Consider the following 26,734-nt stretch of genomic DNA (forward strand, 5'->3'; position numbering starts at 1 on the left):
AGAAAATTATTTTGCCTTTCCCTTCCATTTTTCCTTAAAAATAATAAAAGGTATTCGCGGAGATGTGTAGTTGTCCTGACCAGGAGAAAATCGGCTTGTCTGTGCAAGAAGTGAGAGACCACAGGCTCTCAGGAAAGTGATGAAAATATCTGAAAGGTCTGTGGTCTTCAAAGATCAGGGCATACACCTACCCCCAGAAGGGAGTGTTATTCTACAACCCACCTTCCTGCCTCTCTATCCCCACCCCACTGCAGGGAGGTAGGGAGCAGGGGTCATCTCCCTGCAGTGTCTTGTAGCACCCGGATGGGGTGGAGGAAGGTGGTCTCATTCTCAGAAACAAGAATGGACCGTCCTCAAAGTCTGGGTTGGGGGAGGGGGTGCTTGAAAGTCTCTAAGTCACCCAGGGAACCAACCCCTTGGGTGTGCTGGACTGCAGCTCCCCAGGCCCCATCTGAGCAATGCTGATCTCCGGACAGCCAGGTGGACTACGAGCCAGACTCAAGTGCCCAGGGACGCTGCTGCCTAGGACCCCTCCTTCAAGCTGGTGCTGGGGCCGTCCTGTGGGCGTGCATCCCGGCTGTGCCCTGAGAGTCTGCGGAGCGCAAGGCCAGTGACCCCAGGCGGTTGAGTGTGTGCCGTGGGTGTACGTGGATGATGTGTGCAGCGTTCGTGGTGGGGATCCGGCGTAAGGACCTACGTGAGGGGTGCGCAGTGTGAACGTGTATGTTTGGGGTAGCCAAGGACACAAGGGTTGAGCAGTGTGTGCATAGGGACAAAGACACTTTGGGGCGGTTGGGAGGGCGGGGGAGGCAGTGGAGAGAGCCCAGGCGGGAGAAGGCTGCGTTTCGACCAGCTAGAGGAGACCAAGCCGCGCCTGTATGCCTAGTTGTATACTTTGGGACGTGCGCGCGAGGATCCTCTCTTGCGTCCAGGACCGGGTGTTTGTATGTTGTGGGGAAGTTACTGTTTGTGAACCCACGTTGGAGAGTGTCCTGAGCGGAGGAAATCCCCCGCACTAGGACACTCGTGGGATTATCCCTCTGTGTATGTGTTCCTGCAAATGAATCAACTTGGGTATATGTCCGGTGCGTCTGCACTGCTTATGTGCTTATGGGCGTGGATGTGGGGGACGTGTCCCCAAATTTGGGACCTTGGAAGGGGGTCGTCTCAGCGCTCCGGGCAAGGAGCTAGGGGCTTGCAACGGGCGGAGAGGATGGAGAGGCGCCGCGCAATTGGCGCGGGGTTCCGTGAGGAAGAGCCTGTGGGGCAGGGGCAAGGGGCGGAGCTGGGTGCCCCGGGGGCGGGGCCGGCCAGGGGGCGGGGCCGCCGCGGCTGCAGCGGCAAGCGCGGGGCCAGGGGGCGCCTCGCGAGGCATCGGCTCGCGAGGGCTATGCAGTGAGACAGGACCCGCGGGCGGGCGGGCGCGCGCGGGGCGGGGGCCGCAGCCGCGCTGCAGAGATGTGACTTGAGGCCGAGAACCAGCAGGAGCGTCGGCGCTGCGTGGCCGCGGGGGTCGGTGAGTGCAAGCCGCGCCGATGGGGTGGAGGGAGCTTGGACGACCCCAGAAACTTTTCCCGCCGTGGGCTTGGGAGGATTGGGAGTCTGCTTCTTGTGCCCTTCTGAGCGGCCCCAGGGGTTAGTCTGCTGGGGGAGATGGGGGTCGACAGTGGGGGGGTACCACAGTGCCGCGGGAGAAGAGCCGTAGAGGGCGGGGCGGGGGGAGGGGAGGCCTGGAGACCTTTATGGGGGGGGGGTGCTGTGTACCCGGACCAGGTGGAGATCCGAGTCTCTGAGGAGGGTCTGGGGGCGACCACAGGTAAAGGGCATCTGGGAGTAGTGTAAAGGTGTCCAGCCGTACCCGAGTAACTCGTCGTGTGAGGGGAGCCGCGGGCAGGTCCGGGGGCCGCGTGGTCAGCGTGGGGGCTGACCACAGACAGGGCAGACGAAGCTGGGGGCATAAGGACCCGGCTTTGGGGGTGAGCTGCCGCACCTGCTGCAGGGGTTGGGGGCCAGGCTCGCAGCCGACAGTGCCTGCGCACTACGGGACAAGGGGGGAACACTGCGGGGGAAGAGAGGCAGAGCCGAGACCTGGGGCCGAGGGACAAATGAGGGGCGGCTGCATACAATGGCGAGGGGTTGGCGTTTCGTTCAGACCCGGCTGGGGCTTAGGACGAGCCCTGTGCTGTGGTGCGTTCGCTGTCCTAGGGGATGTGCCCAGCCCCGCACATCCCGGGATCCCTAACCGTCCGCACCCGCCTGGGCCCGGGGGAGCGAGTTAAGCCGGCTGGGAGCGGAGCGCCGACCTTGCCACCGAGGACGGCCCAGCGCAGCTCGCGAGTTCGTTCCATGGCCCTTGCTCTGTCACACACAGGCCTGGCCAATCTCCCCCTCCCAACTCGTCCCCGGTTCGCTAAGGGGGCGGCTCCTTGGAGCGCGGACAAAGGCCCCTGGAGTGTGGCGGGCAGCGGCGTCCCTGTCTGGGGCCCCGGCCCACGCGCCACACTGGCTGCCCAACTGAGCCAGGATTGGGGGGGGGGGGGCACTTGAGCAGCGCCCAGGAGGAACTGGGGGTCCTCGAAAAGACAAGAGAAGTGAGGGAAAAGTGAAGGAAGGGACCTGGCACAAAAGCCACAGAACTTCAGCCAAGAAACCTTGATTCAGAAGTTTCTTCGGTGGGGTGGGGGGCTTTTGGAGCATTCAAACTTCGAGTTAAGCTGCATGCAAATAGCATGTAAATAGAATGCAAATCATCATCTGTTGGTTGGGAGCACTCCACGAGGCCAGTTTTGTAACTAGGCTGTGGAATGAAGGGTTTTCTATCTGTTCCTGCTCTAAGTCTGAAAAGGGGTCAGCTGAGTTGAGAAAGAGAAAAATGGAAGGGGAAAGAAGTCGCCATTTGGGGCAAGCAAGCAGCCTTGTTAGAAAGGGCTCAAAATCTTTATTGCTTAATTTGTTCTTTTAGTAAATGTACCACCTACAGAACTGGGTCTGGGGCAGTACAGTGTAGAAAATGGACAAGACCCCGCTCTCGGGGCACCGGCCAGGTGGGTGAACAAACACTAAATAAGTAAATGAATAGCAAGTAGATATAACTTCTAATTGGGACAAGAGCTGCCAGGAAAATAAAACAGGAGGATGTCAAATAAAGTGACCAGTGTTGATGTATGTATGGAAGACCATTCTTGGGAGTGATATTTTTGTGGAGCCTGGCAAGATCTCCCACAGTGGGAGATCTTGGGGGACCACTGTGCAGGCAGAGGGCACTGCAAGTGCAAAGGCTTGGAGGTGGGAATGAGCTTAGAACTGAACAAAGGCCATTGTGGCTGGAGCTCGGAAGCAGATGTGGAGGGGGTGGGTGGGAGAAGGAATGGTACAGACCAGCCAGACCACGATCTTTTGGGCCATGGAAAGGAGTTTAGGTTTTATTCTCCTTGGGCCAGTGAACCCTTGGAGGGTTTTGAGTGGGAACCAAGGGATGTTAATTTTTAAAACTCCCCTGACCTCAACATGGAAGTGGAAAGCAACTCCCCTTTCGTTCTGCCTCTGGGGATGTTGAGGTGCGGGGAGCCTCTGAGGGTCTCCATACAGCCTGTGGGGACTGCTTTGATCCTGGCCTGCCCTGTGAGCCCACTTGAGGAGTTGCTCAGGTTTTAAAATTCACTCCCCACTTTGAGGTAGTTCTTGCCCATCCCCACCCGGAGCCCTTGGCCCCATAAGCACTTCACGCTGAGCTTCCTGGGGGTTCTGAGTTAGTCACATTTTCTTCTCGGAATTACTGCCCAAGAGGAACCATCCACCCCGGAATGGACAGCCAGGGATGCAATTTGCATTTAAATGATTGCTTTTATTTACAGGATTGGAGCTGCTTTGCATATTCATGGATCATGGAGCTTGTGTTCTGGCAACCCTGTTTACTAACCTAGGAGGCTTATTAAATTCAAGGGCCCCCAAATAGGCTGGTGGTCTGGGCAGCGTTGGGAATGAAGATTATGAGATGGTGTAACTTGGAAAAGATATCAGATGGTGGGATTGTGGGTCTGGGAAAGAGTTTAATGTCAGGAAACCTTGTAACAGTTTAATCTCACAGAGCAGGAAATGCACCAGCACCATCAGCTCTAACAGGAGTGTGCTGGGACACGGTGTCATGCTGGGGTGTGTGGGGAGACTGGCTTCACAGCCTCATCCTGGCCTTCTGCCAGACGTGGGGTGAGGGCTCAAATCAGAGGTGCAGTGGAAAGCCTTGGGTCAGGAGTTCGGAGAAATGGGTTTTCGTCCATTTAGAGAAATGGCCTATGAATTCCAGTAAGCCTCTGGCCAAGCTGCCTCACTTCTCTACCTCCATTTTCTCAACAGGAAAGACAATGGAATCATGATTGTCTTTTTTTTTTTTTTTAATAAATTTTTTTTAACGTTTATTTTTGAGACAGAGACAGAGCATGAACGGGGGAGGGTCAGAGAGAGGGAGACACAGAATCTGAAACAGGCTCCAGGCTCTGAGCTGTCAGCACACAGCCCTACGCGGGGCTTGAACTCACTGACCGCGAGATCATGACCTGAGCCGAAGTCGGCCGCTTAACCGACTGAGCCACCCAGGCGCCCCATGATTGTCTTTTTAATAAGACAATTATTTTGTGCCCAACCCTTTGCTGAGTATTTTTCGTGTACTTTTCACACCAGCTTTGTGAAGGCAGCCGCTATCTTTGTTTTATAGAGGAAGAGACTGAGAGTCAGAGAGGTTAAGTAATGCCCCATGTCACATAGTTATGTCTGGCTTCACTCCCACTGCGGTCTTCCACTCTGGATGAGATTGATGGGTGGGTAAATTCTGTGCCAGGCATTCATCCACGTACCGAACTACTAACTATGCCCGGGAGTGGGACAGCCCCCTCCCCGCCTGCTCAGTTTTGTTTTCTTTTTTTTTTTTTCAACGTTTATTTTTTTGGGACAGAGAGAGACAGAGCATCAACGGGGGAGGGGCAGAGAGAGAGGGAGACACAGAATCGGAAACAGGCTCCAGGCTCTGAGCCATCAGCCCAGAGCCCGACTCGGGGCTCGAACTCACGGACCTCGAGATCGTGACCTGGCTGAAGTCGGACGCTTAACCGACTGCGCCACCCAGGCGCCCCTGTTTTGTTTTCTTTTTTTTTTTTTTCTTTCCCTTCCATGCTCTAGCATCTCCCCACATCTTTAAAGAAGATAGGTTTAAGATGCCTCTGATCTGCTGGGCACTGGAAGGGGCCTCAAGGTGGAGGATAAGTGGTCTCCTTAGAGCCCTGCTGGTAGTAGCTGAAGAGAGGCTGGTCAGAATGTGTATTCAGAGTGGTTTTATACATCTTGTATCTCTTTTCATATGGGTAGTGGGCAGATGAGGACACTAGTTTCCCAAGGGAATGGCCAGTGTCTGGTCCCTGGATGTCCTCCCTCTGACTTCTTGACAGAGAGACTGGGCTTCAGGGCACCCAGGCTGGCCTGGGTTTCCCGTGGGAAAACCACCTTCACAGGGAGGCTTCCATTTAGAGCACCTGCTTTGGGTATCAGGTGAGTTTAGAGGTTCTTAGGGTAGACTACTACCAAAGATATCTCCCCTTCTACTCAGGGATCTCTTTGCTTGGCATTATGGGGAAGGCTGGAAACCAGTGGTGGATAAACACTTGGGTGAACCCCCTTCTTCCCCCCATCTCCATGGCAACTGCTCCTCCTGGAAAAGCAGTCAGGAAAGTTCATAACCTCAGTTGAAGGAATATTTACCAACCATTTCTATTTAACAGACAGCATACCCTGTGTCAACTACTGTCCTAAAACTTACTATTTTAATCTTCACAACCACATATTGGGTACTGTTAATGCCCCTATTTTGCACATGAGGAAAACTGAGGCAAGATAGGTTCAATCAGCCACCCAGGGTCACCAGGTACCAGCAAGTGGCAAGGGCAGGACTTGAAACCAGAAGACCTCACTCAGCAGTTCACCCTGCTTGATGGGGATCGGGGCTGGGAGAACCAGCCCTGAATGTGGCCTTCAGGCAGGCAGCGCTGTCCTTTCTCACGCAAGGAAACTTGCCTGCATTCTTTCCAGCCTTTACAGGCCCCAGCTCGTGGAGAGATGGAGAAATGGAGCGTGTTCCTCCACCACCTGCCGGAGGCTTCTGGCCCCTCTGCAGGTGGGGGTGGTGGACAGAGAGAGAGAGAGAGAGAGAGAGAGTGTGTGTGTGACACAGAGAGAGAGATAGTGTATTTAAGGGCCTCTGAATGAGTCACATTTCTGGGAGCCCGGCTGGCAGCAAAGGTAATTAGTATGTGAGCCGAGGCTTGTGCAGTCGCTCACATTTGTTCATTACTCCTTTTGAGGAGCTGCACGCCTCCATCCCATGGGTCTGTTGCCATATATTCATCCCGTCCCAATCAGCCTTGCCTGCGGCTGACTTGAAACCTCTAATCTGGCATTGTTCAGTTTGGGATTCCTGGAGCACTGCTCTTTTCCTGGGGCGGGGATGCAGAGTGGGGGGGGGGGGTGGGGGGGGGAGGAAGCACTAAGTGGCTGATGCAGCTGGATGGGGTGCATCCTGACAGTGGGTGCCTCCCGCTTGCTCTCTGGCAGGGTTGGTGAGGCAGAATGTACTGGAGCCTTGGGTCCTGGCTTACCCTGCTGCATGTATGTCTGAGCTTCTCAGCCCTCCGTGTGCCCAGTCATCTGAACACACTTGGAGCTTACTGCGGGGGCTTGTTGAAACACAGGGGGCTAGGCCCACCCTCTGCGATTCTGCATTTCTAGCAAGCTCCCAGGCGACACTGCTGCTGTTGGCAGTCTGAGGATGAAACTTTGACTTAACCCTCTCAGACCATCAGTTCTTTCCTCTGTAAGACAGCAATAAGAACATCTGCCCTACTGGGGTCACATGACGGTTTGAGACCATATACTTAAAATTTTTTTTAATGTTAATTTATTTTTGAGAGAGACAGAATGCAAGCAGGGGAGGGACAGAGAGAGAGGGAGACACAGAATCCAAAGCAGGCTCCAGGCTCTGAGCTGTCAGCACAGAGCCCTACACGGGGCTCAAACCCATGAACCGTGAGATCATGATCTGAGCCAAAGTCCGACACTTAACCGACTCCACCACCCAGGCACCCCTGTTTGAGACCATATTTATCCATTCACCCATATTTATCCAGCAGCTGGGTTGTAAGCCCTGCCCATGTGCCAAGTACTAGAGTCTGTGCAGAACAAGACAAACAAGGGCTTGGACATGGGAGAGGGGGGAAACAGACCAAAAGGGTAACAAAATATTTGGAAATTATGGCACATGCTACAAAGATGAAAATCAAAAGTACTGGCATAGAGCTTAAGGGAGGCAGGAAGGACCTAATTTAGACAGACTGGCCAGCAAAGGGCTCCCTCACCAGGTGACATTTCTAGAGCCCTGGTCTGTCATAAGAAGCCCAAGTAACAATAGTACAATTGTTTGCCTCCTGGCTCCACCACTTTCTAACTGTGTGACCTCGAACAAGCCAGCTGAACTCCATGTTTTATTTCCTGTAAAATGGAAATAGTAATAGTATTTGCCTCGTAATGTCACTGTGCAGATTATAAGTCATTACTATATGTGAAGTTCATAAAAGTGTGCCTACAGTGTTGCAAGCACTAAGAGTTAGTTACTGTCATTGTCACTATGGCAAAATAGAAAACTCTGGAGGGCAATTCTGAATCCCCCAGAAATCCTACATGAGCCAGACTCTGCTTCATTCTGAGGCAGTGTGTAGCCGTCCAGATCATCCTAGACATTGTTCTGTAGAGTGAGGTGGCTGTCCCCTCATGGGCATCCTTGACAATAATAATCCCACTTGAGACAGCTGGATCCCACTAAAATGCCTGGCTGCCATTGGTTGCATCCACATGCCTAGATGTTGGGGAGGGAGGACGTCCTGGAAGAAGGGGGCCACATGATGTGGGAGGAATAATAGAACTTCTTTGTTGGCAAGTAACACAAACCCAGCTCAAACTGGCTTAATACAAAAAGGGAAGTTAATTGGCTGGATGAATAGGGGCCGGACCATGAGTCTGACTGCCAGCCTCTGGCGTGCATCCTCACCCCTAATTTGCTTGAGTGGGATGCTGGGATGCATTTAAGAAGCATCTCTTGCCATGGGGCACCTGGCTGGCTCAGTCGGTCGAGCGACCTGAGAATCTGAGCCTGCTTCAGATTCTGTCTCCCTCTCTCTCTCTGCCCCTCCCCCACTCATGCTCTGTCTCTGTCTCAGAAATAAATAAACATTAAAAAAAAAAAAAAGAAGCATCTCTTGCCAGATGCTTTCTGTTCTGGGCCTGCCTTCTCTCATCTATAGGCAAAGGTGACGATCCGTATAGCACCAGGCTCCTCATCCAGTGTCATCAATAATTTATCCCAGTCAATGGCTTCACGGCCAAGGCAGGATCAGTGCTGCTCACGGGATCCCATAAAAGAGCAGAAAGAGAGAGAGAGAGAGAGAGAGAGAGAAGTCGATACTGCATTTACTTAAGGAAGCCCCAGGGATGAGCTGGAGGTGGCTGGAGGTGGCTGGTTACAGCCTCACTCATGTGCAGCCAAGGTGGTAGGTCCAGCCTGAGCCCCCTGGAAATGACCAAGAGAGCAGAGCTGTGTAGGCCATGGCTTTCTGAAGGCCAGGCTCCCTCCAAAAGCAAGAGCTGGTGCCAGTGGGGTAGAGGATAGGGTCGTGGTGAATAAGTCTGTCGTTCATTCAACATTTACTAAGCATCTATTTTGTGCCAGCACTGTGTGCTGGTGCTTCAGTCTACACCAGTGGTGTTCATCCCAGCGATCTTGCATCCCCACCCCCATGGGACATTTGGCAACGTCAAAAGATTTTGGGGTTGTCACAGTTGGGGGAGTGGGTGTGCCACGGGCACCCATCTAGTGGATAGAAGCCAAGGGCCCTGCTGAACATCCCACAATGCACAGGACGGCCCTCACAGCAAAGAATGGTCGGCCCAGAATGTCAGTGTCCCCAAAGTTGAGAAACCCTGGTCTACCGTGATGACCTAGACAGTGTCTGTGTCCTCCTGCATCTTGAAGTGGAGAAAGGCAGGGAAAAGAGGAAAAAGAATGAGAGAAACAAAGTAAACAGGCAAGAAAAAAAATACAGAGATGATTAGAGCAAAGAAAGAAATAGACAGGCTCTGGTGAAGAGGGATGGGGCTGTGACCTTGGCCAAGGTCTCAGAGGGTGACATGGTCAGGGAGGTGGGGGGGGGGCGCAGTTTTCCACTCAAGGGGTCAAGAGTGTTTAAGCAGAAGGAGCAGGAGGGGCAAGATGGGACTTGGGTTAAGCCCATTTGCCATGGCTGCTGTGGGGAGTCCAGAAAGAGTACCAAGGGGAATCCTGCAAGCACCTGGGGAGGGAGGGATGGAGGTGCAGTGAGGATGGGTTCCCTGGTGACCTTTGGGGGAGGTGTGAGGGCAGAGGGAGAGGGGGATCCCAGGAAGATAGTTCATATTGGATATGGTATGTTGGAAATGAGGGCATGCTTCTAGGAGCTTGGGCGAGTATCCTAACCCCTTGGAGACCCTGTTTTGTCACCAGGGTAAGGACTGGATGTGCCTAGTGCCTGGCTTCAAGTGAGTCATGGGTAAATATTAGCCGTTACCATTGAGAGACTGAAAGGAGGCAGTACATACCATTCTCAGCACAGTGCTGGGTTCATGGCTGTCTCTTTAAAGTTTTGCTTTCATTCCCTTATTTTTGAAGAGGTCAGACACAGCACAGAATATAAAAATCAAAGAATACAAAAGAGTATACAGAGAGAGTGAATCTCTCTCTCACGCTCTTCTCCAACCACTAGCAATGATGATTCATGATTGTTCACTGTGCCAGACCAAAGCAGCAGATGGGAGCTGAAATCCGGGTCGTGCACCCCACCCCCACCCCAGGGGCTGTGCTGTCTGGAGAAAGGGGTGCCTTTTTCTGACCTGTCAGAGGTAACTTATGGGCTAGCAGGTTTGAAAGGAGGTGGGTCTTAAAGAAGTCAGGAAAGTGGGAATCTGACAGTGAACTGGTCTTTTTCTCCCTCCAAACATCTCCTCCATCCTCAATATTCTGGAACATTTCTGGTGTCAGAGGGAAAGATGAGAACCCACCAGGTGCTCGCCTTCCTCCTGCTCTTCGTAATTGCCTCCGGGGCTTCTGAGAACTCAAGCACGTCCCGGGGCTGCGGATTGGATCTCCTCCCTCAGTACGTGTCCCTTTGCGACCTGGACACCATCTGGGGCATCGTGGTGGAGGCGGTGGCCGGGGCAGGCGCCCTGATCACGCTGCTCCTGATGCTCATCCTGCTGGTGCGGCTGCCATTTATCAAGGACAAGGAGAAGAAGGACCCTGTGGGCCTCCACTTCCTCTTCCTCCTGGGGACCCTGGGCCTCTTCGGGCTGACGTTCGCCTTCATCATCCGGGAGGACGAGACTATCTGCTCGGTCCGCAGGTTCCTCTGGGGCGTCCTCTTTGCGCTCTGCTTCTCCTGCCTGCTGAGCCAGGCGTGGCGTGTGCGGAGGCTGGTGCGCCACGGCAAGAGCCCATCCGGCTGGCAGCTGGTGGGCGTGGCGCTGTGCCTGATGCTCGTGCAGGTCATCATCGCCATCGAGTGGCTGGTGCTGACCGTGCTGCGCGACGCAAAGCCGGCCTGCGCTTACGAGCCCATGGACTTTGTAATGGCCCTCATCTACGACATGGTACTGCTTGTGGCGGCCCTGGGGCTGGCCCTCTTCACGCTGTGCGGCAAGTTCAAGAAGTGGAAGCAGAACGGGGCCTGCATTCTGGTCACGGCCTTCCTCTCTGTGCTCATCTGGGTGGCCTGGATGACCATGTACCTCTTTGGCAACGCGGAGCTGCGGCAGGGAGACGCCTGGGGCGACCCCACCTTGGCCATCACACTGGTGGCCAGCGGCTGGGTCTTCGTCATCTTCCATGCCATCCCTGAAATCCACTGCACCATTCTGCCGGCCCCGCAGGAGAACACGCCCAACTACTTCGACACGTCGCAGCCGAGGATGCGAGAGACGGCGTTTGAGGAGGATGTGCAGCTGCCGCGGACGTACATGGAGAACAAGGCCTTCTCCATGGATGAACACAACGCAGGTAACGTGATCGCCACCCCACCCCCTGGTGCGGGGTGGCCTCTGGGGCCATTTGCCCCAGAAGGACTCCCTTCTTTCTCTCCAGTGGGGATGGGTGATCGGGGGGGGGGGGGGGGGGGGGGGGGGGTTGGGAGGGTTGGGGGGGGGATGGGGGAGGGCAGTGTCCTGGCAGATGGGAGCCCATAAACATTGGCTCCTGTGCTAAATAAAACTGGCCCAGAGATGGGTTTTTATTTAGCATGTTTTCCTATCCATTACCAACTTATTTAAATATAAAACCCAGGTTTCTCACCTCTTTTGAAAAGTCAGCTCTGGCAATGCTGGGTCGACATTCCCACCTGGCAACAATTGTCTGGAGCTGATGGACGGTGTGTGCAGGAAGGCCCGACCTCTCAGGAGTTGTGGCTGCTCCTTTTTTTTTGTTTGTTTTTAATTCCAGTGTAGTTAACATGCAGTGTTATATTAGTCTCAGGGGCACAATACAGTGATTCAACAGCTCCGAATAATTGCTCAGTGCTCATCAGGACAAGTGTACTCTTAATCCCCTTCAACTATGCTACGCACCCTCCCACCTCCACTCACCTCCCCTCTGGTTTGTTCTCTATAGTTAAGAGTCTGTTTTTGTTTTTCCGTTTGTTTTGTTTCTTAAATTCTACATAAGAGTGAAATCATACAGTATTGCATTGACTTAGCATTCTACTCTCTGGATCCACCCATGTTGCTGCAAATGGCAAGATTTCATTCTTTTTTATGGCTGAGTAATATTCCATTGTATATATACCACGTGTTCTTTATACATTCATCTGTTGAGGGACACTTGGGCTGCCACTGTGGAAGACAGTATGGAGGTTCCTCAAAAAATTAAAAATAGAATTACCCTATGATCCGGTAATTGCACTCCTGGCTATTTACCGAAAGAATATGAAAACACTAGTTGGAAGGGATATATGCACCCCTATGTTTATGCAATATTATTTACAGTACTTAAATTATGCAAGCAGTCCAAGTGGCTGTTCCTTTACATGGGGATCCACTTTGTGTTTACCACACTCCCCACCACTCCCCGTTGCCCCTAACCCAGCCACTATAACATATTAACATTAATTCTCTGGCTACCTGGAAGTGTTTGAGTTTCTAGTCCAAGTGCTAGATGGATGCAGGGGATATTGGGAGCAACGCTTGTGTCTCCTTCCCACTTTTGTCATCACGAGTGTATGAATTGGGCCCTGGAGTCAGATGTCTGGATTCAAATCCTGCCTTTGTACTTCCTGGACGTGTGGCTTTAAGCAAATTGCTTTACCTCTCTGAACCTGTTTTTCTCATCTGTAAAATACAGACAATGAGAGAATGTACCTCTAGAGTTGTGAAAAGTAACATACTGAGTGTCACATGCTGAGGGTCTCCCCCAGGACCTGGCATGCTGGATGTGTATCTTGTTTGGGTTCCCCTGAAAGCAGAGCCCAAGACTTGGGTACAGCTGGCTTACCCAGGAAGTGTTCCCTGCAAGGGAGAGGGACGGATAACGAGACTAAGAAGGCAGAAATGCTCAAACAAGTAGATCAATATGTTGGTCACTGCTGTGGGCAGCTGGGACTCAGTCCTGCCAGGGATGCATGTAGAACGAGCCTCAGACTTGATCTTTGAAATCTGGAGCCTGTAGCATCTGCCACCAGTTCCTCCATCACTCACCCTCATGTGTGTCCTTGGTCTCCTACTCTCATTGTCACATCTCCCACTACTCTGGCTACATAAGTTCCATTGGCTTCTGAGGCACAAAAGCAGAGATTTAGTGGGCACTAGAGGTGGAGGCTGTCTGGGTACCCAGGACTGTCCACACTGCTGTGGCGGGATTCAGAGGTGGGCCTAGAGGATGTGATGCAGGCACTCAGAGCCCCTATAGATGCTTCAGAAGTATTTCTTAGAGTCATTACTTCAAGTGAGTCGGCTAAGTTCCCAGCACTGGAAATTAAATAAAATTGCCTTTTCTCAGTTACCTGAAGATTTATCAGGGGCTATAATAATAATAATAATGACAGCATTAATAGTAGTAGCAGCAGCAGCAGTAGTAATTATTACCTAGTATAGTCATTGTTTATTGAGCATTTACTATGTGCCAGGCACTATTCTAAGGCCTTAATCTCTGTTTTCTCTTTAGGCCTCACCTCCACCTACTGAGATAGGTCCCATTAGTATCTCCACCTTATAGATGAATTAAGTGGAGACTCTAAGAGGTTCAGTCACTTGCCCAAGGACATACAGCTGGGAGATGGCCCATTCCAGATGGTCACAGTCCCCTTTTCAGTGATGCTCACCAAGGTACCTGGGCAATGTTCACCAGCCAGCTGTATGGCAGAGTCTACTTTTCTGGGTTGAGTGCTAAAGGCAGCCTGCCTGTCCCCTGCAGGCAGGGGGAAGCACATCGAACCATCAGGTCCTCCAAGGCCACCCAGTGCCCTCCTCCCCACCTGGATGTGCCCAGCTTCATCTGTACCCCTGACTCCTGGCCAGACCCACTGGAGGGAGGCCCCACCTGTGGACAGGGCTGGAAACCCTGGTGTGGTATTTATCAGAGCTGTTTCATTCTTCCTAGAAAGCCTCAGGCCAGCAAGCCCATGTTTGTCAAAGGATTTAGCAGGAGTGTCAGCTCTGGTGGCACTGGTTCACCATGTTACCAGGAAAAGATAGGAGTCAGGATGGAGATAATCACTGGGAGCCCAGAGGGCCCTCCAGGGAATGTGATGAGCAGAGGTCAGGAGCCTGGCTAATTTGTGGGGTCCTGGTGGAGCCACCTCTTCCCTGGCTCCTCCTGGAACAGGATCCTCTTTATATGAGACCCATAGACTCCCCTTGGACCTCAACAGTAATAAGAACTCCTGAAATGGATGTACATTTTTGTACATTCATTGGGGAATTTTTGTCTGTCACTTTGTCAGATTCTCAAAGCTGTCTGCGAACCCCAGATGGTTAAGACTCAGTGTTGTTGAACCTGATGGTCTAGTTTACTTGTAATAAAACAGAGATGCTAGAACTATCCAAGCACTGGGGTCTTCAAAAGTAAGAACGTTTAATCTTAGTAGGTGTTTACCATGGACCAGGTACCATTCTGAGCATTTTAGTGGCTAATCTCATTTAATCCCTACAATAAACCACTGAGGTCCATTTTGCAGATAGGACACTGACACACAGAAAGGCTACACATCTTGCCTAAGAGGCAGAGCCAGGGTTTGAGTCCACACAGGCTGGATCCAGAGGCCACATGCCTGATTAGTCTACCACAGAATTACTCATCTCTCAGGGCACCTGTGTGGCTCAGTTAAGCATCCAACTCTTGAGTTTGGCTCAGGTCATGATCTCACAATCATGAAATCAAGCCCTGCATCAGGCTCTGTGCTGAGCGTGGAGCCTGATTAAGATTCTCTCTCTCTTTCCCTCTGCCTGTCCCCCATTCATGCTCGCTCTCTCAAAACAAACAAATCAGTATCTAAAAAAAAAAAGAATACTCCTCTCTTCTCGAAGCACTTGAGTGGCCCTTATCTTACTGATGTGCCTGGACAACTTTGTGCCTTGAGGATACAGGGTTTATCAGTCCCCCATTTTATAGAGCAGGAAACTGATGTCCAGGAATATCGGGCAACTTGTTCAAGCTCACACTATAAGAGCAGGGAAGAGGGTGGATGTTGGTTCTCTACTACATGCATCTTTTCTTGTGAAAATGCAGCCAGTACTTCATATGTACGTAAGATCCAGGGACAAAGGTATCTGGGACCCAGGTTGGTACCAATTGTATCAGGCCTGGCACATTGGTGATGAGGGGTCTAGGGGTACGTCACACCCTCCTCTATTTCACGCTCTGACACATTCCCAAGCCAAGTGAGTTGTCTTTCTGTCCCCTCTTTCTTTTCCAAAACAAAATAGCTTTATTATTCCTTTTTGATGACAAAAACCAACAATAATCATGTAGAAGTTTCAGCAAGTAAAAATAACAAAAATTGTTCAGAATCCCATTGCCCAAAGGGAACTGCTGCTGACTGCTCCCATCTTGCCAGACATCTCTCAGTGAACACAGTCTCTCTCCCTCCCTCCCGCTCTTCCTCCCACTCTCTTTCACACACACACACACACACACACACACACACGAGACAATCCCATAGAGCGGTTCTTAACCTAGCTGTACGTTAGAATCACTTGGGCAGCTCAAAAAAATTACCAGGGCCTGCCCCCTTGTTCTGATTGGATAAGTCTGTTTGGGCTTAGGTTTTTTGAGCTCTCCAAGTGACTCACAGATGTAGCCACCAATGTATGCAGTGTTCTGCAGTGTGCTTGCTTAAATCACCATTGTCTCATGGACAGAGGCCCTTCCAGGCCAGTGACTGCGGAGCATAGTATCCTTTTCATGATGCCGAGCTTCCCATTAGGCACAATCGTTTACTTTTCTCATCCTCTGCTGATGCATATTCATTCCACTTGTTTCTGGCTTTCCGTATAAGTAATGCTGCAGTGAACATTCACCTCTGGGCCCATGATCAATTAACTTAAAAAAAATTCCTAGACATGCATAAAAGAGTCTCTAAATCTTCATATATACAGCCAAATGGCCCCCCAGAAGTTAAACTAATTTACTGTCTTCCCCCTCCCCCGGCTTAATAACTCATGAGAGCCCCATTCCTGTTTCCCCACTTCTTCCCCAACCTTGGATGTTGTCAGACTTAGTTTTAATAGCCCTGTTTTGGATCATCCCAAATGTGTGTCCACCAGAATTCACCTGGGACCAATGGGACCAGGCAGGGTGAGCCCCGGGCAAAGTTCACATAGACTAAATTGGAGTCTTGGCTAGGATTGCCTTTGTTCTAGAAACGCTTGCTTTGCTGGCTGGGGAACATCTGGGTATGCTTCCTTGTCACTGTGAGAACAGCTGTTGTCTTTAGTGCTGACCTCAGCCAGCTTGTATTTTAGGGAACCAGGCCCCACAAAGGGCCTTGCCTAGGAGCTACAGTTAGCCCTGTTTCTTTTGCATTTTAGCCAGCCAGCCTTTTGGGCTCTCTTTCCTTGCAGGTCAAGTCCCAGTGCCCTCAGCTTCTGTATTTCCTTCCCCAAAATGAGACCCTAGGTAGATACCACTTCATCAGCCTCTCGCTTATTAATAAGTATCAACAAGGCATGAGGTATGTGATAAAAGATTAAAATGCACTGAAGGATGTAGCACCTCAGATCACATCTGGGAAAGTGTTAACAAGGCATATTAAATGTGCACCTTTCAAAGGAGCAGTAAAGAAAAGTGTTCTTTCTTTTGGGGGATTTGGGCTCTCAGATCTCATTAGGATGAAGGTCTATTTAAACTCTGACTCTTAGCTTCCTAATGGAAGGCCCTGAAATCAGCTTTTAGGGGAGGGCCAATCTAGCCTCACTTTCAGAGTCTGGGCAAGAGAAGGCCGGCATTCAGCCTGTAAACTTAGATTCCTGTGGGGACACACTTATGGACGAGCCCTGCTTGTCTTTCACAGCTGACCCAGGTCAGAGTGGGGTGTTAGTTGGGACACTTGACATTGCAAGCAATAAAAAATCTGATTTGAACTGGCTTCAGCAAAAACAAAACAAAATAACAACAACAGCAAAACACTAATGTACTGGGAATCAGGCTTCAGGAATCATTAGATCACGGAGACGTGAATGATGACTACAGTTGGTCTTTCTCCATGTCTTGGCCCTGTTAGCATGAGGACAGCCCCAAACTCTGGGCTTGCACAGAGTCCCAGTGGAAAAGAGGACCATTTCCCAGGATGCTTGAGCAAAAATCCCTGAGTTAACTTTGATTGGAACTTATTGGGCAGGTTGAAGTCACATGCCAACCTCAGGCCAGGGTAGAAGGCAGTCGTAGCCAACACTCAGAATGTGGGAGGGATGTTTACCAGAGGAGATCCACAAATAACTACTACAGAGAGGAGCCCTTGGGCTGAGGCACCCCACAGATGGCCAGTAGAGTCGAGCCTTTGTTTCTTGGAGGAAATGTGTTGGGGCCAGATTCTCCCACCGCAGCTGGCCGGTTCTCTGCATTATCAGGAGAGCAGTGCTGTTTGGTGTTCCCTCTCTTCCAGCAGGTATCGGCTAGGAGTTGAGACTAGTAAGAGTCCTCTGATGCCGCTCCCTGGCTCCCCCTTCTCTACTTCCTGGGTAAGGTATCTCCGTGCTCAGCTCACGCATAATGAGCTGCTTGAAGGTGCGGAGGGAGACGTTAAAGCAAACACTGGTGTACCTATGTCTGGGAACATTTGTTCACCCTACCTCAGTTTCTTCGGTCCAGCTTGGGCTGAGCTGTCACTTAAGTTTAAGTTGCTTCTGGGGCCCCTGCGTGGCTCAGTCAGTTGAGTATCTGACTCTTGGTTTCCGCTCAGGTCGTGATACCAAAGTCGTGGGATCCAGCCCCATGTCAGGCTCTGCGCTGAGCATCGAGCCTGCTTAAGATTCTCTCTGTCTCTCTCTCTCCCTCTGCCCCTCTCCCTAGCTTGAGTTCTTTCTTTCCCTCTCTCTCTCTTAAAAAGTTGCTTCCAGGTAACTGAATGTGATGGTTAAAAACAGTATTTGGAACCAGTATGGTGTTAAGAACACAGATTCTCAGGGCGCCTGGATGGCTTAGTCAGTTAAGCATCCGACTTTTTTTTTTTTAAGTTTATTTATTTTGAGAGATAGAGCAGAGGAGGAGCACAGAGAGAGAGGGAGAGGATTTCAAGCAGGCTCTGTGTTGTCAGTGCATTGCCCAACATGGGGCTTCATCCCTCAAACCATGAGATCATGACTTGAGCTAAAACCAAGAGCTGGACACTTAACCAACTGAGCTACCCAGGTGCCCCAACCTGGAAATGAGTGTCTGACTCTTGGTTGCTCTGTTTGGGATTCTCTCTCTCTGTCTTCCTCTCTCTGCCCCTCCCCTCTTCACATGTCTCTGTCTCTCTCAAAAATAAATAAGTGAACTTAAACAAACAAAACCCAAAAAAGATTCCCTGCCTGGGTTTGAATGCTCGTGTAGCCTCTTTCCAAAAGTGGGACCTTGGGCTAGTAACTTAATTTCTCTGTGCCCCATGTAAAGTGGACATAATGAAAGCACCTATCATGCTATGAAAATTAAATGAGTTAATATATAAAGTACTTTACACAGTGCCTGGCTCCTAGCTGGCAGTCTATGACGGTTCACTATGTTGCTAAGGTGATTTTGGTCCCTGCCTCAAGTAATTTGTAAAAACCCCAAGTTCTCGCGCTACTTTTCAGGCAGACAAGTGACTCCCTTCAGGGAAGACTCTGAAGTGAGGCTTTTCTTAGCAAAGCAAGATTAGTGCCTTCAAGGAGAATGAAAATTATGACAATGCCATGTTGCTGCTGAGATGGACTTTTGTTTTTATAGTGCCTCTACCTTCTTCATTAGTTTTTAATAGATTGTTTTTCAGAGCAGTTGTAGTTTCACAGAAAAATTGAGCAGAAACTACAGGGAGTTCCCGCATGCCCCTATTATCAATAGCCTGCATTAGTGGTACATTTGTTGCAGTTGATAAATCAATATTGATACATTACTATTAACTGAAGTCCACCATTTACATTTTAGAGCTCACTCTTTTGTTTGTGCAGTTCTATAGATTTGGACAAACGGGTAATCTCATCTATGTACCATTATAGTGTCAGATAGAATTGTTTCCCGGCCCTAAAAATGCCTTGTGCTCCACCTGTTCCTCACTGCACACCGCATCCCCCCCCAACCCCTGACGCCCCTGGCAATCATTAGTCTTCCCACTGTCTCTATAGTTTTGCCTTTAGCAGAATATCTGAGTTGGAATCACAACAGTATGCAGCTTTTACTGACTGGCTTCTTCAGCTTAGCCTTATGCATTTGTCCCTTCCATGTTTCTTTGTGTAACTGGGGCTTTCTTTACAAAAAAAAGGAAAATTAAATCTCTACAAGCAGAAAGCAAATAAGAAACACCATTTACCCACCTTTCTTAGGTTAAAAAGTGCTGACATATTCTGCCCTCTCTGCTACCACTCTCCCTTTTTTCCTGATTAGAAATACGCCACCCTGGTCCTTGGGAGTCCCTCTGTTCTCTCCCCCGTCACTTTCCCATGAAGATGACCTCTACTGTGTACTCAGTGTCCACATTCTTAGGGTTGTCTGCCTGCATGTATCTAGAAACAGTGAACAGGGTTGAACGGTGTGGTATTGAACTTGACATGAATGACGTTTTGTGGGGAGAGAGGAAACCCTTGAAGGATGCAGAGGTGCTTCCTTATCGCCCATGGGCTGCAGAGGCTGGGGGTGGGGGGGGGGCGCTCTGGTAGAGGCTCAAAACCCTGCCTCCCACCCCAGCAGCCTGGCCCTGGATTCTACAAATTTCCCAACCCCACTGAGATGGGTCATGCTCCAAGAGAGCCAGAGAACAAAGCCCCTTTGTGACTTTTGTTTTGAATCTGGCTTGTGACAATGGGGAGGAGTAGGGAGGGGGGGTGGGGGATGTGTGCTGGGAGCACGGTGTTGATGCAGGGGAAGAAAACAAAATTGTGGGGCTTTTTTTTTTTCCTTTTTTTTTTCTTTTCTTTCTTTTTTTTTTTTTGGTGTTGTGTTGCGGCTTCCCGCCTCCCCTCAGCTCTCCGAACAGCGGGATTTCGAAATGGCAGCTTGGGAAACAGACCCAGCGCTCCGTTTAGAAGCAATGTATATCAGCCGACTGAGATGGCCGTTGTGCTCAATGGAGGGACCGTAAGTATCAAGAGGTGATGTTTTGGCCAGAAGCCTAAAGAGCAGTCAGTGTTGGGGGGCAGTTTCACCGGGACACACCGCTCTGTGGGGGCTGCTTACGGGCCCTGCAAAAACACTGGCTCAAGTTGACGCCCCTTGCGGCTAGAATGCATGCAATGCTTCCATTGTTCTTTCCCTCTCTATCCCCTTTCTCCACGCACGGAAGACCCACCTATACTTAGTTAACTTAGTCTGTGGATTCATTTGAAAACATCCCTGTTTCTTGGGGCTCTTGTACCCAATGAATTCTCTGGCTTTCATTATGCACAAGGTACCTCTCCCTCCCTGGGAGGTGACTTTTAGGAAAAGCCCAGAGTTGTGAAACCCTGACAGATTTTGCTGACATCCAACCTAGTGTAACCACCTCCCCCCCCCCCCCCCCCCCCCGCCGCCGCCTGCTGCAGGCCCCTGTCTCTGCCCCAGCTGGGCACCGGATTCCCCCACCTCTACTCCTTAAAGGATGTCTTCAGAAATTGGAGTGATTATCATTTCTATCCTGTGAGCACAAAAATAGGTTTTACTATCTGATGCCAAACAGACCTTCAGCAGAATTGTCATTGTTTACATCTTGCCTCCGTAGAATTACATCATTTTGTTTCTCCAGCAATCCAAAGACACACTGTCATTCCCACATTTAATTTCCAAACATAGCTACATGCTTCTTTCAGAAACAATGCATACCAGTTTACACATGTAAATTGGACTTCCATTCTTTATATCATGTGCCAATTCCATAACTCAAACTGAGCTTTTTTTTTTTTCCTTTTTTTTTTTTTAAAACGTAAGTCAGGGATGGTCTTTGATCTCTGGAGGGAATTCGGGTTTTCCTGGCCTTTTGAATGGTATGCGAGGCATTGGTTTGCACTGGTTTGGAACAGGCTCAAAGACAAATAGACTCACAGATTTGCTTTCTGAAAACCCCTTGCCATCCACTGGGCTGTTTTATTATTGGGTGCCAAGAAAAGCCTGACTCAAAAGCATTTGGCCTGTGTGTTTTAATAAATATGGTTAGAAAATGGCCCCATCAGTCACTCTTAAGCCCTCCTGGTCTCTTCAAGACTAGTGTCTATAAATACACCCCGGACTTAGAAAGTGAAGGGGGTTTCTGGGTAAGGAAACATCCATTAGGGGTGCGTGATTATAGAAAAAAGGACATGACTTCCCAAGAACAGCGCAATATAACACACAGTGCTTGCTGCTTTTCTTGGGAATTACTCAGCCCATTAGGAGAAAGCAAGGGGACTTCTCTTTGGCACATTGTTAACACATTGGTTTTTGATGTTGACTTTGCAAAGCACAGAGTTCTTAGCTGTGTTATCCTTGTTTCCAGATCCCAACTGCTCCGCCAAGTTACACTGGAAGACACCTCTGGTGAAAGACTTAAGTTCCAGAGAATAAGAATCTCTCTTACCAATTTTATTCCCTGGCTGTGTCTTTCTTGAGGGAGAAATCAGTAACAGTAGCCAAACAAGGCTGCCTCACAGCCAGGAGATCTAGAAATCCTGCACAAGGGGATTTCATGTAAATGTGAACACTGCTGAACTGAAAAGCTAACACTGACTGTCCTCTCGCCCCCTGCCACACACACACACAAACACGTAATACCAAACCAACCTCAATCCCTGCAAACTAAAGCAAAGCTAATTGCAAATAGTATTAGGCTCACTCGAAAATGTGGCTGGGCAGACTGTTTCATCCTCTGGGGGTAGAACAGAACCAGATTCACAGCCAGTGGGCCAGGCTGGTGTGGGTTGGTTGTGGAGGTCCCCCACACCATTGCCCTCCCCAGCGAGTAGACCCCAGGTGGCCTCTTGGAGATGACTGTTGCATTGAGAGGACTAATGGGGACTGTTCCATCAGCTTGCCTGTTTGCACGTTTCAGGGGGTCAGGAGCAGTTAAGGAGTTGTGGGTGTGATTCCAAGGTGAGTCCCAACCGAATCACGGGGTGAGCTTTCCAACCAGTGGTGGTGGAGGGATCCTGGCATGTGCCAATACAGAGAAGGCTATCTGGGAATTGAAGTGACCATCACATTTAGAAAGTGATGACCCACCACCGTGCCCTCTGTGGGCCTCCTGCTCCAGGTTAACGGCCGGAAAACAAGCCCGCCTCCCTGCTTGGTGGAGTCACAGCAGTATTCCGGCTTGGGGCAGCAGTTTCTTTTCCCCCCTCCGCCCGAGCCCTTTCCCAGGCTTTTATTCCCATGTTCATTTCAAAAACTTAGATGGACCATCAGCTTCCAGCCCCCTGGGCTGGCAGGCCAGAAGGCAGGTGCCACAGCGGATTTTCTGTGATGATGTCGCGTAGCAGGGCCTCCCCGGGGAGAGAGGACACGCTGCTGCCTAGCACGCAGCGAGTTCTCCGATCTCATACGTTGATGGAGTGCAAGTTCCAGGGGGGGTGGAGCACTCAAGGGGCTCTTGCTGTCTTGGAGGGTATGTGGGGCATTTTTGACTTGTTTTTCTGTAAGTTCCATGAAAATGATTCTCTTCAAAGCCCATTGTTTCTGTCATGGTTTCCATCCGTCCTAAGCAAGTCATTCCTTTGTTATTTGGCATTTCGAACATCTCGGCCATTAAAAAGCCCCATGTTCTCTGCACTGTTTGGCCAGCATAATCACTAGCAGTGATTCGAAGCAAAGAATTTTAACCTGATGGCATGAAATGTATAAGTGAGGGTGAGCCCTTTGGCATCTACGCTAATGACTCTGTTGCTTTTTCTATAAAACAACCCATAAGCCTTTAACCTTTATAAAGAAAATGAAAAAGGTTAGCGTTTGGTGGGGGGGGGGGGGGGGGAACTGACCTCTTCATAAGCCAATATGTCTGAGCTGTTTTAATAAACCTGATTTTTCTCAAGGCCCTAGTCTCTGCTGTGTCCCGTCCTCGTCACAGTCCCCCTCCCCCCCTGCAACCTTGCAGAGCAGCGGGGTAAACAAGGCCAATTTGGCGGTCCCTATGCGGTCAACTTCGAGTTTTCCTTCCAGCCAGCGTACTTCCTTGAGTTGCCATGCATGGGGAAGAAAAAGCATGGCAGCAGAATGCCACCTGTACCTGACCTTTGGGAAACAGCCCCACCCCGGCCCACAGCATGTGCTTGCTTCTAGAGAATCAGATTCCAGTCCTCTCTCAGAGGAGCATCATTGGTGGACTGGAAACCTGGAGTACTGGGGAGGGGAGGGAGGGAAAGAAACTAGGACCTGGGGTGGGGATGGGGGCGGTTGCATGCAGTCCCAGGATTCTGAGAATACAGAAATCTCCAAACACCTCGGTCCAGTCCAGTGAAAAACGACAGCATTACACATTCTCGTGCCAGGAAATGGTTGCTTACCCCCGCTCTTTGGAGTCCTTTGGAGCTCTCTGATCCCATCAGTGATTCCGTCTGCAAGAGCCCCCCCTCCCTTGCAGAAGGGAGCAATTCACCTGAGCGTTTCCCCTCTCAGTTCTTGGTCCGGGCATAGAAGGTGAGCATGGTATAAATGGCTACAAAGGGAAAGTAATGTTTCACCGACATAAAAATGGAACCAGCTTCGAGCCACAGGAAACCTCACTTGATGAGACCTTTCTCCCCCCCTTTCTTTTTAAATCTATGATATGTTATCGTGCTTCTGGGTTTTGTCTTATTTTGGCTTTAAGGTTGAAAATGGGCTGGATGCCCTCTCAATGGGGCAGGGGGGGAGTGAGGGCAGAGAGCAGAGAATGGGTATTTTTCTAATGACTCCACCTGAAGGGTACAAAGAGACCTCTTCGCCCAGAGACTGTGGCCACTAGCTGCCCCCACGGAGCAAAGTTTAAATATGAAATCAAATAGCACCTCTGTTTAAGATCTATTTATGTAAACAACACTTGTTGAGGGAACATAACCTGGAAGGACAGCATCTGTGATCAAAATACCTAATTGTAAGCACAAATCCTTCTGTGTCCGGTTATTAAAATCACTTTGGGACTATAATAGCCACTCTCGTCCCCCCTTTTAATAGAAAATGGCCATTCTATCCTGGATTTCTCCACTGGATATGGAGGGTGGGGAGTGAGGGAATCAGCTCAGAGAACTGACAAACTGGGAAGTTCTGGGGATCCAGTGCTTTGAGTACAGATTGTGTCAGGGCCCACTGAACAAGTGTAAACTCGGGGTGATCTAGGTTGGCCAATGCTGAGTTAAACCCCAAACTGAAAGGGAGCGTTGTGGCTTTTATAATCCAATGATGCAATGATTATACCAGCTTACAGGAGTTCTCAGCAGGTGCTTTTTATTAATTGATAAAGAGCTAAGGCTCATTTTTGATAGATAATATATATTTATTAAATGTATTAATGTGTGTTTTATAATGTACCTTTATCCTCCCCTGGCTGACTGTTGCATACTTATTAAAAAAATCGTTAAAGAAATTTCAAGACAATCAATGTGTACCATAAATGACTGTATATAAATATTACAAATTTAAAGGTTGTAAAGCATGGGCAGATAGGTTTTATTTTCAAAATGCTGTTCTTAACACAAAAATAAAGGCATTACTATTTACTTAAAGATGTGTGGTAGCTTGTCAAAACACTCGGTAGAACTACTAGGCTTTCTTTCGGATCTGCCTGGAGGCTAACTCTGTGGCATTGTGAATGGGGGAATCCTGGATAACAGCAAACCCCAGAACAAATGAGGGTAATAAGTTAGCTTACCCATCAAATGAGGAACTTTTCTATAATATTCTCGGGACTTGACAACAAACCTCCTTTGTTACTGTTGTTTGGGTTTAAGTGTCTCACCTTGTTGGATCTACAGTCAGAGTTAAGAGTCAGTCTCCTTTGGAAATGATCGCAGGCAGTATGTCTTTTTTATGAAATGAGTAACTTAAAACCAGATCAACTTAAAACCCACTGCAGAGGTTTGGGACTTAAATTTAAATAGTGATTTTTGCAAAGGCAGCCCAGAGTGGGAAACTGGTAACTAAAGCACGTCAACATCTCTTGGAAGCCAGAGTTTGTTGTACATTTTAGTGGTGGCTGGTGCAGAAGCATACACCTGAAACACTGAAGAAATAATATGGATACAAGAATAAAATTTGGAGATACTGCAGAAAGTTAAGATCAGTACTGTCTTAGGATAAACGATACGCACTAAAACATGTGTGCCACAAATGCTATCTTCTGCAGAAAAGATTCTGTATTCACATGTACCAAATGTAGTCATTAAGAAAGTTAACAGAGAGGAAGCATAATTCATACATTTTCCTCACAGAGGGTCACTGAAGCTCCGAAGGGAAAAGATCCCACCAGTGGCTAAATAAGGTGGTGGAGTCTTAGCTCAGGCCTCCTCCTCTTTCTCCATTTTGCATTTCACTGCAAAGAAATGAAAGAGAAAGTCAGGATCGATTTGCATATCTAGACAGACTTGTCATTTTGAAAACAGCAAATTTTGATGTGTAGAGTCAATGACACCAAAGCCCAATGAGCACCTGCTATGGTTCTGGCGCCACAGGAAGGACGCAGGGCCATTGTGCTCCAGGGACAGAACCTGAAGTTTCAAAACCATGCAATGTTGATGGCCATTCTTTCTTCCTCCAGTTTTAATGAAAAAGAATTGACATGCACTACTGTATCAGTTGAAGGCATATAGCACGATGGTTTGATTTACGTAGATTGTGAAATGGTTACCACAATAGGTTCAGCTAACATTGATCTTCTATAGGTACAATAAAAAGAAAAGCAGAAAAAAAACCTTGTGATAGAATTCTTGGGATCTACTCAATGACACAGCAGTGTTAGCTATAGTCATCATGTGTGCGTTACATCCCTAGTTCTGATTTATCCTGTAACTGGAGGTTTGTATTGTCCCTGGTAACCACAAGTCTGATCTCTTTTCCTGTGAGTTTGGTTTTTTTTGTTTGTTTGTTTGGTTGTTTGGTTGGGCTTTTTTAGATTCCACATATAAATGAGATCATACAGTATTTGTCGTTCTCTACCTGACTTACTTCACTTAGTGCAATACCTTCAAAGTCCATCACAGCCATTCTTAATTTAGTTCAGCAGAAGGTCAAAAGGGTGCTTTGCAGGTCAGGGGAACTGAAGAAAGGAAGTTTTAGTGAAGATGATGACAGATTCCAGGCTCTTGACTCAGCCCAATCTGTCACCACTCACCTTGCTCCCCCCACTCGCCCAAAATTAAAAACTCAGGATTACACTGGGGTGAATACAAGGTCAGAAAAGAATCTTTTCACGGTCTGGAAAAGAATGTGATATGGGGGATTTCCTGCATTGGCCAAACAGGAAAGTTCACAGAACACAGGATGGCACTACTTGTCCCAGTAGGTACAAGCCCCTCCCCTGGAAAAATAGGGAAACTCAGTCCCCTGGGGGTTGGGGGTGGGGTGGGGAAGGAGATGGAATCCTTTCAGAAAGACCCTCTTATTTTTAATAAGTCTTTGCTTCTAAATGTCCAAGTGCTTGTCCTGGACATTAGTGCTTGAAGGTTCTTCTGAACAAGGTCGTGGGCTCTGGTTACACGTGGAGAGCAGTGTCCTAGCAGAAAGGGTGTTGGGGCTTGTTACCACGTAAGGCGGATGTTTTGATCCAGCCAGGCCCACGCATGGAGTGAGGTGTGGACACCATCACGTGCAACACAGTTACTTCCTGTTGGAAGTGGGGTGAACGCTTTCATCAGCCCAGGCTAGCCCAGCAGTCTTCAAGCTGGAGCTACACAAAGACTTTCTAAGGGTACTTGGTCATGGTTTATTCAAAGAAAGTCAACCTCTAAATCTGCAGCTTCCCACCGTGGACTTGCAGTTGTGGGATTTATACCAACCCCCTCTCCTACCTCTCCCCGTCCTGGCATTGCCTAGTGTGTA

At 49.5% G+C, this 26,734-nt stretch overlaps 2 protein-coding genes across 6 annotated transcripts in view; one reads left to right on the plus strand and one right to left on the minus strand.

The window, feature by feature from the left end:
* The first annotated feature begins 1,367 nt into the window (after positions 1-1,367).
* GPRC5B (G protein-coupled receptor class C group 5 member B) lies at positions 1,368-22,735 on the plus strand. The gene is made up of 4 exons (XM_047838339.1): positions 1,368-1,516; positions 10,109-11,122; positions 19,746-19,858; positions 21,228-22,735. Exons 2-4 carry the CDS (start codon positions 10,117-10,119, stop codon positions 21,270-21,272), a joined length of 1,164 nt encoding a protein of 387 aa, XP_047694295.1. The 5' UTR covers positions 1,368-1,516; positions 10,109-10,116; the 3' UTR covers positions 21,273-22,735.
* A 248-nt stretch (positions 22,736-22,983) lies between these two features.
* The window catches only part of IQCK (IQ motif containing K), a 130,770-nt gene continuing 127,019 nt past the window's right edge, over positions 22,984-26,734 (minus strand). For 4 of the 5 annotated variants that reach the window (XM_047838343.1, XM_047838341.1, XM_047838342.1 and 1 more), the window contains one exon: positions 24,351-25,229. In XM_047838343.1, the coding sequence (XP_047694299.1) occupies positions 25,195-25,229 (35 nt within the window). In that variant the 3' untranslated portion in view covers positions 24,351-25,194. Of the gene's footprint in view, positions 23,379-24,350; positions 25,230-26,734 lie in introns of those variants that run through there. The other variant, XR_007147744.1, reaches the window with a different exon arrangement.

Source organism: Prionailurus viverrinus, chromosome E3 (assembly GCF_022837055.1).
Source record: "Prionailurus viverrinus isolate Anna chromosome E3, UM_Priviv_1.0, whole genome shotgun sequence".
Taxonomy (NCBI): Eukaryota; Metazoa; Chordata; class Mammalia; order Carnivora; family Felidae; genus Prionailurus; species Prionailurus viverrinus.

What these genes read in the sequence shown, in the direction of transcription:
- GPRC5B (XM_047838339.1), top strand. Translation starts at nt 10,117, where the DNA reads ATGAGAACCCACCAGGTGCTCGCCTTCCTCCTGCTCTTCGTAATTGCC. An exon ending in CATGGATGAACACAACGCAG is followed by an intron (nt 11,123 to 19,745) that starts GTAACGTGATCG and finishes GCCTCCCCTCAG; the next exon opens with CTCTCCGAACAGCGGGATTT. An exon ending in TTGTGCTCAATGGAGGGACC is followed by an intron (nt 19,859 to 21,227) that starts GTAAGTATCAAG and finishes CCTTGTTTCCAG; the next exon opens with ATCCCAACTGCTCCGCCAAG.